The sequence below is a fragment of the Trichechus manatus genome, unplaced genomic scaffold (genome assembly GCF_000243295.1).
Source record: "Trichechus manatus latirostris isolate Lorelei unplaced genomic scaffold, TriManLat1.0 scaffold00017, whole genome shotgun sequence".
Lineage (NCBI taxonomy): Eukaryota > Metazoa > Chordata > Mammalia > Sirenia > Trichechidae > Trichechus > Trichechus manatus.
In genome coordinates, this window is record NW_004443953.1 from 26,131,967 (window position 1) to 26,144,937 (window position 12,971).

General features: G+C 37.8%; 1 protein-coding gene across 12 annotated transcripts in view; it reads left to right on the forward strand.

Annotated features, from left to right (window-relative positions):
* The window catches only part of DSE (dermatan sulfate epimerase), a 140,921-nt gene that overhangs the window by 30,826 nt on the left and 97,124 nt on the right, over positions 1-12,971 (forward strand). For all 12 annotated transcript variants that reach the window (XM_023727703.1, XM_004372487.2, XM_023727698.1 and 9 more), the window contains one exon: positions 7,486-7,954. In XM_023727703.1, coding sequence (XP_023583471.1) covers positions 7,539-7,954 — 416 coding nt within the window. In that variant the 5' untranslated portion in view covers positions 7,486-7,538. The remainder of the gene's footprint in view (positions 1-7,485; positions 7,955-12,971) is intronic.

The window sequence follows — 12,971 nt, forward strand, 5'->3', positions numbered from 1 at the left end:
AACGAGTGTCACAAAACAATATGTGTACTAATTGTTTAATGAGAAGCTAGTTCTGTAAACCTTCATCTAAAGTACAATAAAAAATAAAAAATTCATACTCAAAAATTTTATCTTTAACAGTAATACCCCAGGGACATCTCTGACGGATACCAACAGTGCAGTTTCCTTTCAAGTGCAGTTATGACCATGCTCTGACTGGTTGAGTTGCCCCCCGCCCAGTGCCCTTCCCACTTCCTTTGTTCTGATTTCTTGTTCACAAAGCAACTAATTCACTTCTTGTGGAGATTTCCTACAAAGGCAGAATGTATTTCCCAATCGGCTTAGTAGTTGTATTTCTTATAAACGAATACTCTTACATTCTGGTTTTATGTATGTGGGGGAGAGGGCTTTGCTTGATTAACATCAGGTAGTATCCCCTAGGATGATCATCTGAGACACTGATGACATTAACAGGCAAGACCAGACCCTGGACAAGGGTTGACTTATCTATTCCAGCAGTGGCGGCAAGTGTCCCCTGAAGATTTATACCCCTTCGGTAATATACATTTGTTACTGGGAAACAGCTCCCCAGCCAAAGGCTGTATTTCCCAGCCGTTACTGTATCACTGGGCCTTTCTTTTGAGAGAATACAGTAAGGAGCAGTCACATTTTGTATACTAAGAATTACTGGCCTTGGGAAACAAATTCAGATAAGAATGTATTATTTATTTTTCTCTGAGGGAAAACCTCCAACAAACACTTCAAAGTTTTCAAGAGCCGTATGCTTTCCTTTCTGATGGGTAATGAGCTTGCTATGAATGATGTGCCCAAGCATCAGGAGTATTGTGTTTGTGTTTTAGCTATGTCTCTGAGAAGCAGCCTGGCCTTGCCCGAATCAGTTAACATCTCTGGTTCTAATTCTATTGCCTTTATAGTATGAAGATACTTAGTTTCTTTCAAATAAAATATTTTATGAGTAGATGAATCTACGCATGTCTAAAACTTCTTCCCTTTTATTAACAAAAGTATTTATTGAGCTCTTTATTTATATGCAGAGTGCATCACATATATTTAATCACCCTATGAAGTAGGTATCATTTTATGGATGAGAGAATGGAGGCTTTGAGAGGATAAGTCAGTTGATCAAAGCTAGTAGACAGCAGAGCTAGGATTTATGCTTACATCTGTCCAACTGCAGACCCCATACTGTTAATCATTATGCTGTGCTCCTTAGATTTGGCATATATTATAAGAGTGTTTTTAATCCATCTTAATTTGGGGGCGTGTTTTACTTTGTACAGGGTAATTTCTTCTATCCTTATACTTTCTATATGGAGGAATTGAAAGAACTTTTGTACTACCGTGTGCTTCATTCTATAAACAGTCTCAGACCATTTGGAAACCCACATCATTTTTGAAACTTGATGTACTAACCTAGTTTTCAGTTCTTTTCCTTCTCAACATAATCTTTCTGTGCGTTCTTTGTTTAAGGATGGCAAGAGCGGAACGCTTAATGTTGTTGGACGTTGTTAAAAACTAGTTTGGTTGAAAAAAGAAAGAAATTAAATTGGTTTAGGATTTAGGAGATTCAGGTTCTAGTTCTGCATCTGAAGCTGACTGTAAGATGGAGCAAAGTATTAATATACTGTTTTGCCACATTAAGTTATTGTAAAATAAAAGTTTAAATAGGCAAAAAGCATTTAGGACCATGTAAAGTTTTTCTGTGTGTCAGCAATCATAATAGCTGCAGTGATTATTGGAGCCAGAATTCAACAAAAATAATTTGGGGCTTATTGTTGCTTGGCGAAAACATACTTAAGATATTTAGAGTTTAGGTAGCTTGTTAAATACTTTTTGTATCATTTTGCTTGGCCTTAAGCATAATATCAAATTTGGGCTGCAGATAGATGTAGGACATGCAGGCAGAGAAATAATCAAATTGTGATCTGAATTATTTTCTGGTAACCGAATGATTCTTAAAGAACTGTATCACAGTTAAGTCAGACTTTGTTGTTAGTTGCCATCGAGTCCGCGCTGACTCATGGCGACCTTATGTATGAGAACAAGACATTGCCCAGTCCTGGGCTACCTTCATGATCAGTAGTATGTTTGAGTCGACTGTTGTGGCTGTTGGGACCATCCACCTGATTGAGGGTTTTCCTCATTTTTGCTGACCCTACTTTACCAAGAATTGATGCTTTTGAATTGTGGTGTTGGTGAAGCATATTGAATATACCATGGACTGTCAAAAGAATGAACAAATCTGTCTTGGAAGAAGTACAACCAGAATGCTCCTTAGAAACAAGGATGGCGAGACTACATCTCACATCCTTTGGACATGTTATCAGGAGACCAGTCCCTGGAGAAGAACGTCATGCTTGGTAAAGTAGAGGGTCAGTGAAAAAGAGGAAGACCCTCAATGAGATGGATTGACACAGTGGCTGCAACAGTGGGCTCAAGCATAACAAGGATTGTGAGGACGGTGCAGGACCGGCCAGTGTTTCATTCTGTTGTACATAGGGTCACTATGAGTCAGAACCTTCTTGATGGCACCTTACAACAACAACAGCTTTACCAAATTTAGGGATGTTACATTCTCTGAGCTGTATTCCTATGAGACAGATGAATGGGAAGGAGAGCTGGATTGTGAAATTTAGTGTACTACAGTGGAGGAGAAAAGGAATGAAAGAACTTCAGGGGAAATGAGGCTCAGTAGGATCATTCAGAAAAATCCTGAGTTGAATTATGGATAAACTACAGGCTTCCCCTTCTATCTAAAAGTAGACCATTCCTATGAAACTTTTCATAAGCCAAAATGGCGTAAAATGAAGAAGCAATTATTAATTTATATGGGAAATTTTTTTTTGAGCATCCCCAGATCCCCAGAATAATCCACCAGATCATATCAAATAACACACAAAACCTAAAATAACACTATGGTGACTTGATGTTGAGATGCTGAGTGTAGTTCTCAGGAAGGAGCTGCTCAGGTTGCATGCTGCCTCTTTGGCGGCTCTCTGCAAAACAAATGAGGAAAACTATTTCCACTTTTTGCCTTTTTTTGTAAAAGCGAATATCTTCTTCAGATGTTTGGGTTAGCAAAAACAGATATTAATGTACGTCTTTTGTAAAAGCAAAGTGGTATAAAGTGAACTTTCTAAAAGTGGGGGATACATGTTTGTCTTAATAGAGTTGATGGCTGAGGATACGTCGTGGATTTGCCATATTGAAAATGCCTGCTCTTGAACTGTCTCAGGTCGTCCTAAATATTTAAAGGAGCTGACAGTGCCCTACTCTGTCTGGAACACAATAAGCTAGGGGGAGAATGGCTTGAGAGATCATCCACAAACATGCGAAAGTAAAGATTTGCTTTTCTAAGGGGGGTGTGTGTGTGTGTGCGCGCGTGTGTGTGTGTGCGCGTGTGTGCGTGTGTGCGTGCGTGCGTGCGTGCGCGCGAGTGAGTGATGGTCGGGGAGTAGAGCCGGAGGGTTGGGCTTGGCTTTTCTGGTAAGCTCATTTGGCTTTAATGGCTATTGTTTCACTCAATATTTTCAGCATTTCCCAAACTTTTGCCATTCAGGCATCACCTTCAACAATTTTTGTCATATCCATTTATCACCTTTATTTGTTTAAACTTAAGGTTAAATGTACTTAAAACAAATTTTATTCTGTTGAAATGTCACGTTTGATGTGCTAGTTATAATTTTTTCTAATCCACATTGAAATAAGTACCTAAAATTAGCATTAAAACCTGTCCATCCTTGGTCCACCTAAAATTATCTTGAGAAATCCTTTCATTTAATTTTAATTCCTCTTTTAACAGAGAGGGAAGACTGAATTTTAAAGGTCAAGGGGTAAATCCAAAGACTGGAAATAGGGCCTTTTCAGTGGTGTTTTCTAGATAGGTTTAAAGTGATGGATGGGAATTAATTCTCCTTTAGGTTATTAGCCTTGGTGGCACAGTGATTAAGAGCTCCAGTTGCTAACCAAAAGGTCAGCAGTTCAAATCCACCAGCCACTCTTTGGAAACCCCATGGGCCAGTTCTACTTTGGCCTGTACGGTTGCTATGAGTTGGAATGGACTTGATTGCAACAGGTTTTTTTTTTTTTTTAGGTTATCAACCTAAAGCAAATATGGGTTACACTTTCGTTAAGTTTGATTTCTTTTATTTGACAAAAACTACTGAATAGCTTTTAAGCTCTGTGAGTTTCTAGGCTTTCTGAGTGTTTTCCCCTCTAGTTTGCTAACTAAATTTTTTCTGGAAATTCCCAAACTTAGCTTCAAGTAAGAGGGAACATGGTTTCTCTCTGCTCAGTTTAGTGATGGGCTATACTCTACCGGCTCGTAAGCCCTAGAGTTTAGTTCAGTTCAACCAGCCGTCTGTGAGCTGCCTTTTATATGCCAGGCCCAGTGCTAAGGCTTGTGATGTAAAGATGAAACTATGATCCTGCCTTCTGTGAGGCACATAAACAGTTGAAACAGCCAGTGTGATACAGGTATGTGCCAGATACAGGAGAAATGAACTCTTTGGTTGGATCAGCAAAGGCCTTAGTAGCTGGGAGAGCAGGAGAGCTGGGCATGTTGAGTAGAACGTGAGGAAGGCAACACATGGTTTGTGCCACCGTGGTCCCTTTTCCTCAGGCAGTCTTTGTAGACAATCGTTCTGCAGCATTTCTTTGGGTTCTGCATCAGCCCACACGGCATCCCAACAAGAATTATTTTAAATATGCAGTAATTCATAGCGTTTCTGTCCTGTCAGCCTCACATGAATTTGAAGCAATAACCAAGAAACCTTCAGTAACAGTTGGCACATTGAGATGGCATCATTCCCAAATCAACATTTTAATGAGGTTCTGTGCTTTAGGATCAACACTTCTTGTTTAAGTATACTCAGGCATGTCCTACATAAATGGAAGCAATGTGGCAGAAGTGGCTGGAATAACAGTATGAGTTTTGTCAGGGTAGGCATGTAGACCCTACACTGTAAGGGACTCTTTGGAGCAGCCCTGGCTATCTCAGTTACAGGGTCCTGGGTAGGAGGGAGGTATACATAGGGGAGGAGAAAGAAGAAGAAGAAGAATAAATTAATCTTAGCTACCTTTAGGGAACGTGTGTACAGAGTGAAGGAATTCTAGTCTCCACATATCTTCTCACCCATCCCCCCAGTGCGTGAGCCACCCCCGTCGTCTCTACCCGTAACTTGAGCTCCTGCACATTCAGAAACTAAAGTTGAGGAAGATTTGAGTCCTATACATGTGAGGGGCAATTGAAGGAGAAACTTCTAACCCATCTTCACCCTGGATGTCTAAAACCCCCACCATGCTAATTGTAGTGATGACTGCATCCAGTCTTAGACTTTTGGGAATTTAATATATACAGAATTTGTTAATTTATTTTGATTTTTTAAAAAATGTTGTTAGCAGTATTGTTCTCTGAAAAAGGTGAGGAGTAAGGGCCCAGGAGGCTGAGCATTACTTCAGCCCCACCGTGTCTCTGTGTTACCAGAGACCACACCCTTCCTCAGACATAACCACAGAAGACTGTTTCTTTTGGCTGTGTCTCTGACCTTGAAGGATCCAGCCAGCTGCCTTGAAGCTTTGGGTGCTAGACATGATATGGGTAGAGTCCAAGAGTTATTTCTGTTTCATATGTCTTATTTAGCATGGCTAAATTAATTTTATTTATACATCACACGTTATCATCTTGAGATAAATTTAAAATGCCATTGAGTTCTGTATTTCTAGCTCAAAGCATGTTTAGAAATATTTAAAATAGCATAATTTAAGGTAACATCTGCTAATGATGCTGTAGTGCCTTTCTCTTGGAAATTCAGCAAGGTTGGAATGTGGATTGATTTGCAGTGTGTGTTAAATTCTTCGAACCCACCAGGCGCTCCATGGGAGAAGGATGTGGCAGTCTGCTTCCGTAAAGATTTACAGCATTGGAAATTCTGTGGGGCAGTTCTACTCTGTCCTATAGAGTCACTATGAGTCAGAACTGACTCGACGGCAGTGGGTTTGGTTTTTTTTTTATTTTTTATTAAATTCTTAGTTTTTCTTTTCTGTTTGTGATGAGGCAGTTTTTGGAAAAATACTTTGTGATCAGCTTGGGAGTTTGGTTTTTCTCCATCAGTTTCTCCTTTTAATAATTGGAAACTACTGTTCATTATTTATATAAAACTGTCTTTTTCTGGCCTGCTTTCTGTAACCTTTCCCCTCTTAAGAATTTTAGGAATTCCCTGACTTTCCTCTGGGGGATTTTATGCCTGCTTTATCCCAGATGTGGGACACAGACTTGGCTGAAGATTTTTTCTTTTTATGTTCCTACATTTGAAAGACATTCTTTTAACCTGTGAGCAAATCTGCCACTGAAAAGGGGGTGTTTAAGAAAAGTAGTTAAGAAAATATGTGTTTGGTTTAAATTTCTGACTTATTGAATGACACAAAAATCCCATATACAAAATGAAAAATAGTAGTGTTAAATAATAAGGAGAAAATGCATTCATGTTAGATTAGCCTTTTAACTCTGGGATTTTATTTTCTGAATGAAGATAATGTCAAACAGTTTCGAGTACCAGTGGCCCAGTGTCTGCTGTTTCACTGCACACTTGCTGATGTCAGCCCAGGGGTGCCCGGGCTTGGCAGACGTCTGCGCTACCTTCATCTTCTCTGTCCCTGCCTTTGGCCCACACAAAGGGGATATTTAACATTATTCATAATCTTTTATCTGCTTACATTATTATAGATCCTATTGATCCTAATCCCTACCTCAGAATGTAGAATGATAGGAAGAGGGGAGAAGTTCAGAGTGAAGGAGGCTATATTAAGAAATACAAGATTTTCCCTCTTTTTCACAATGTCCATTCAAATTTCCAGAAGGTATTTCACCACCAGCTTTTGGCTAGTGTGGTTTATTTATTAATATCGAAGAAAATAAAATGTAAACTCTTGTTGTGTGATAAAATGTGAAAGGAATGCCAAGGAGAGGTTTTTTTTTTTCCTACTTTGAGTAAATATTGTTTTCCCAAGCCTAAGTTTGGTTTTATACAATAAATACATATCTGATTTATCATGTTTCCTTAACCAGTTGCCATCAAGTTAACCCCCACTTGTGATGACCTCATGTGTGCCAGAGTAGAACTGTGCTCTGTAGGGTTTTCAATGGCTGATTTTTCTAAAGTAGATCGCCAGGCCTTTCTTCTGAGGCACCTCTGGTGGACTCTAACCTTCAACCTTCCAGTCAGCAGCTAAGTGTGTCAACCCCTGTTTCCTTAGTTTTATAAAACCAGAACTTAATTAGGTTTTAGTAAGTTTTCTCAAGTGCTGTTTTCTTCCTAGTGCAAGTTTTTGTTGAATCCCAGAGATCTAAATTCATAAAATTTATTTTTCAATATTTAATCTTTTTTCCAGTAGTATCAATTTTGTAAAGTAAGCTAGATCCCTGCCTACTGTATATTTCCTACAGTGCTCTGTTTCCTTGGTTGACATATTCTTTTCCTCCTGTAGGATCTTTCGAAGATGGTTTGGCTGCCTTGGAGATTTGGAGATCTGATGCCACGATGAGGACTCACACACGGGGGGCTCCCAGTGTGTTTTTCATATATCTGTTTTGCTTTGCGTCAGCCTACATCACCGACGAGAACCCAGAAGTCATGATTCCCTTCACAAATGCCAACTACGACAACCACCCAATGCTGTACTTCTCCAGGGCAGAGGTGGCAGAGCTCCAGCTCAGGGCCGCCAACACGCACGAGCACATTGCAGCCCGACTCACCGAGGCCGTGCACACCATGCTGTCCAGCCCCTTGGAGTACCTCCCTCCCTGGGATCCCAAGGACTACAGTGCCCGCTGGAATGAAATTTATGGGAACAACTTGGGTGCCTTGGCAATGTTCTGTGTGCTGTATCCTGAGAACATTGAAGCCCGAGACATGGCCAAAGACTACATGGAGAGGATGGCAGCGCAGCCTAGTTGGTAGATTTTTGTCTTTTTCTTCTTACTGTATTAACTGTACTATTCAAGGAAACAGATACGTATTCAGATGAAATCTCAGAGGGCAGATTTTCACATACTTGTTTGTTTCTGTGTGTGTATGGAGGGAGTGGAGGTTACTTGTTATTTGAGTTGCCAGTGGCTTATGAGTGGTTCAGAGATTTATAAGACTTAGTTACTTCCATGTTTAAAGTTAGAAGGAAAATATTTAGATACAACCCAACCAAGGAAAAAATAATTTGCTGAATTGAGTAAACAGTAGCATCTTGATTGTTGATAATTCTTTCCCCCTTGTTCAACAAGCACATATTACTGTCATCTGCTGGTGTTAGGTTTTGTTTGGCTGGGAGGTAGTTGAACCCTTGTGCCAACAAGAGATTTCACTCAGTTAAGACTTATTTGTATTTTATGACAGTGAAGAACTAAAAGGCAATGTGATAGAATTGACTGGCCATTTATAAATAAGATTCTATTCCATCTGCTTCCAAAAAAGGATATGGGATAAATTGTTTAAACTAGGGATGCTATGGGTATTTTTACTTAAAGTGTATTGTAATACACATTAATGGTTCAGTTACACTAAAAAAATCACAAACTATATGAAATATTCTTTTAAAGTTAAGTAAACTGCCATTTGTATAAGGCTGGCGACAGCTCATTTTTAAATGCTTAGAAGATGAGCTGTGGTGCATTTAGTGTTGTGGTGAATTACATCTCCCTAGATGTCACAGGGAATCCCTGGGTGGCTCAGACAGTTAACATACTTGGCTACTAACTGAAAGGTTGGTGGTTCAAGTCCATCCAGAGACACCTCAGAAGAAAGGCCTGGTGATCTACTTCTGAAAAATCAGCCATTGACAGCCCAGTGGAGCTCATTTCTACTCTGAAACACATGGGGTTGCCATGAGTTGAAATCACTCGATGACAACTGGAGTGAAGATGATGATGTGCAAGCTCCTTGATAAATTTTTGCCACTATGGTAAAGAATACTGTTTGCTTATAGAGTTTGAAAATTTTTCTGGAATTTAATAAAGAAAAAGATGAAGGGAGATTTGACATTAAATCCATGTCAGAGCTGATTTTTTGTAGGCTGCTTGTTACCAAAAAAAAAAAAAACCTGTTGCTGTCGAATCTGTTCTGACTCATAGCGACCTTATAGGACAGAGTAGAACTGTCCCATAGGGTTGCCAAGGCTGTAATCTTTACAGAAGCAGCCACATCTTTCTCCCACGGAGCAACTGGTGGGTTTGACTGCTGACTTTCTGGTTAACAGCTGAGCGCTTAACCACTGTGCCAACCAGGGCTCCTTAGGTTTCTTGTTAGGTGTACATATAGTCATTTTGAAGTTTATAATATTAAAGATTGAAAATAATTTTTTTATTTGGTTCGTTTCAAAGCATAACCACGTATGTAGTGGTTTCAGACTTTCACTCAAATTAACTGATTGTATTCTGTTCCTGGAACCAAAAAGCAAAGATAAAAGATGTATGAAAAGTTATTTGATATTTGAACTATAAAGTTAAATTATCAAATATTTTTAATAACTCAATTGACATTGGGGAATCAATTAGTTAAAAATGATCACCGTATTTACATTATTTAGAAAAAAAACTTGTGCTCTTTAAGGTTACTTGTTCTTTTAAGGTCCTTGTTTTAGATAGGTAAGTGGATTCTGGCAGATTAAGGTACTGATAAAAATGTTACAAAGAGATAGTTACTGTAAAAAGCCATCTATTTCATCATAAAAGAGTAACCAACTCTGAATTACCGTTTTTAAGCATAAATAAAATAATGTTAGGAACTGTACAAGAACAGTGCAATTTTATTACTATGTTATAAAACATTCAGGCTGTGTAAATACCAACTTAAATATATACTGTCCTTAGGATTAGACTGCTTCCATGATAAAAGAAGGCAAATAAATAACTTCAAGTAAAAATTATAATTTTTGCATGGTTGCTGCAGGTTTACTTTTACTGGGTATTGGAGACATGTAGAAATTTACTAGAGGACTAGTACTTTATTCATGGCAATATTGATAAAACTAGGTATAACCCTATGTCCTTATCCAGTAACCTAAAAAGCCAGTGTTGGTAGAGCTGAGCAGCGGACTTCTTTCTCTTGACCTCTGGGAAGCTGAAGGTTAGAAATTGAGAATTTGCCGTCACATCTGGTTTCTAGTTCCAGAGGTGATCTTGGCATTAAAAAGTTGAGCTACTTGGATGTTTTTGTCTTGGCAGGTACTATTATTAGGTTATGATTTTTAATGATTTTATGGAAATTTAAACTTTTTAAAAACTACCACACGCACCCCCTAGACTCATAAATTTTCACTTAGATTTGTGTTTGAGTATAATCACTTGTTTACAACTTAAAATGTTTTAACATCTTAAAAAGTTAAATAGTTTTACAGTTCAGCTACCGCTAGTCACCCACTCTGACTTATGGTGACCCCATGTGTGTCACAGTAGGACTGTGTTCCGTAGGGTTTTTCAGTGGCTGATTTTTCAGAAGTAGATTTCCAGGCCTTTCTTCCAGGGTATCTCTGGGTGGATTTGAACCTCCAGTGAACACGTTAGCCATTTGCACCACCCAGGGACTTCAACTACATCTGTTTAAATTGCCCAACTAGTCATGTCCCTACAAAGTATTATGTTGTGGGGATTGTCATTGTCTTAAGATACAGTTCACTTATAGTTGATTTCAGAAAAATAAAGGCTAGATCTTATTTACAAAAGAGAAATAATTGGCATTGTGGTGTTAAAAGAAAAACTTCTTCCTATGACTTCATCAGACTCCTGAATACATTTGCCATTTCTACTCTTTTGTAAAGCCAATGACTAAATTCTGTTCATTAATTTATTGACTTAATGAACAAGCATTTATTGAGCATCTACTGTGTGTTGTGCACTGTGCCAGTGCTGAAGATTCAAAGATGAAGAAATATCTCAGTACTTTTTAATTCGCACCCAGGGTAAGGATGCAAACATTGGGTATTTGAAATGTAAGCTAGGGCTGTCTCTTTCTCTGAACTGATCTAAGGATCATTTAATAAGGGATTTCATTAGTTTTTGTTCATAACTTGCTAAGAGAGTTGTATCATGCTACACTCTAGTGCGATAGAACAGCACTGGTGGTAGAGTCACATGGCCTGGGTTTGAATCCCAGCCCCCTCATTTCTTCAGCTGTGTTACTCCAGACAAATTTACTTAACTTGCCTGAGCCTTAATGTCTTTATGTGTAAAATGGCAATACCGCAGTATAAATCTCGTTGGGTTGTTATGCGAATTAAATGAGATAATTAGTATAAAATACTTAGCACAGTTCCTGTCACAGTAAGCCTTCAATAAATAAGTATAATAACAATAATGATAATTATTGTTGCTGTTATTTCGCCTAGTACTTAGGTCTTGTTTGGAATTTATTCAAGGATTTTACTCACCTTTGTTCACCGTGCTGTCAAAACTAAAACATGTGTTTAATTCATAAAATTTTTCTTTTGATTTCATTCCATTAAAACTTTCAGCAATGTTCCCCTGGGCTTTTCTTTTTCTTTTTTTTTTTTAATGCATACAAGAATCTAATAGTAACTCCAGTGAAGGAGGTTTTGAGGAAAGTAACAGTGACGTGTCTTGAGTGATACTAAAAGAAGTACATAAGAGATATACCTGCATACAAATTTATGAATGTGGTTCATTTCATTCAAGTATTTAGTAAATAAAGAGCTAAAAGGTCACATTCATAGATTCACTTATTTAAGAATTGGGCCATTGTAAAATAAAAGTTAAATGGAAAATATCTAATTATATATATATATACACTGTCTTGTTATGTGTATCTGTTATAACAGACTGCAAGATAGGAAGGGAACCTGATAGATTGATAATGATGATGGTAGTGATTGAAAAATGACAACATACAAAACTTCTTCTTTTAGTACTATAATTTTGTGTGTCTGAGTACCCAGATGATTGGGCGTCCACAAAAAGAGATGAGACATATCTGTGTGCCATATCAGCCTTGGCAGAGATGCCCAGTCCTCTCTCAGAAACTCTCCTTTGTTCTTCTGTCTTCCATTAATGCTCATACATCTGCCATAAGATAACAGTAACATTAGCAGAGTAATTTAAGTTTGTTCTTAATTTAGTTCCAGAAATTAAATTCAAAAAGATTATTTTAACCTAATATAGTGACAGTTTATTTTCAGCATCACCAGTAGTATCTTTGTTTTTAACATTTAAATTAAGACTTTTTTCCGAATAGAACTTGTCTTCCAAATGAGAACTAGGGTCTGGATTGCAGTTGGATCTGTATTACATAAAGGCTTGATTAAAACATAATATACAGTCATTTTTAGAAAGTTTAATGAGCTGAGATCATAAGTGCAGGGCTGGGAACAAAAGAAAGTCTATTTTATTGTTTAAAATGAATTTGTTTTTGAGATAATACCACCTAAGATATTTAGTTGCTCAAGTAAGTTCTGCATATGCCAGGTGGCACATGCCATACCCTCGTTTATAAGCATTACTTTTCTGTGTTCAGTCCTAACAGCTTAAAAACAAACAAACAAACTGGGCTCAAAGAACTAAAGTACTGCATCAGTTTTTTTTTTTTTTTTCCCCATCCAGAGCTTGAATGTTAAGATAGGAAAAGAAAAAGTACTTGTTTAGTAGAGACTAAAAAGAGGTTTTTTTTAAAATCCATTTTTAGGATAGATTTTTTTTTTGAAGTTGACACTATTACTTTACTCTCCTAAGTATTTCATATTTGCTTATTTGTACTTATTCCTACCATCTTTCCTCCAAAAGACGAAGGAGACAAAATATTTAAATTAGAATTATCTGAGAAAGAAAAGAGGGGAGAAAGAGAGTGAGGACTACAGACTGGAGTAGAAATGAGGTAATTGCTAAAATGCATCTTACATACTGTGAATGGGCCACAAATTCAATCCTGAGTTTTCTGGCGGTAAAGAAAGTAAACTCAGTTAATTTTGAAGTT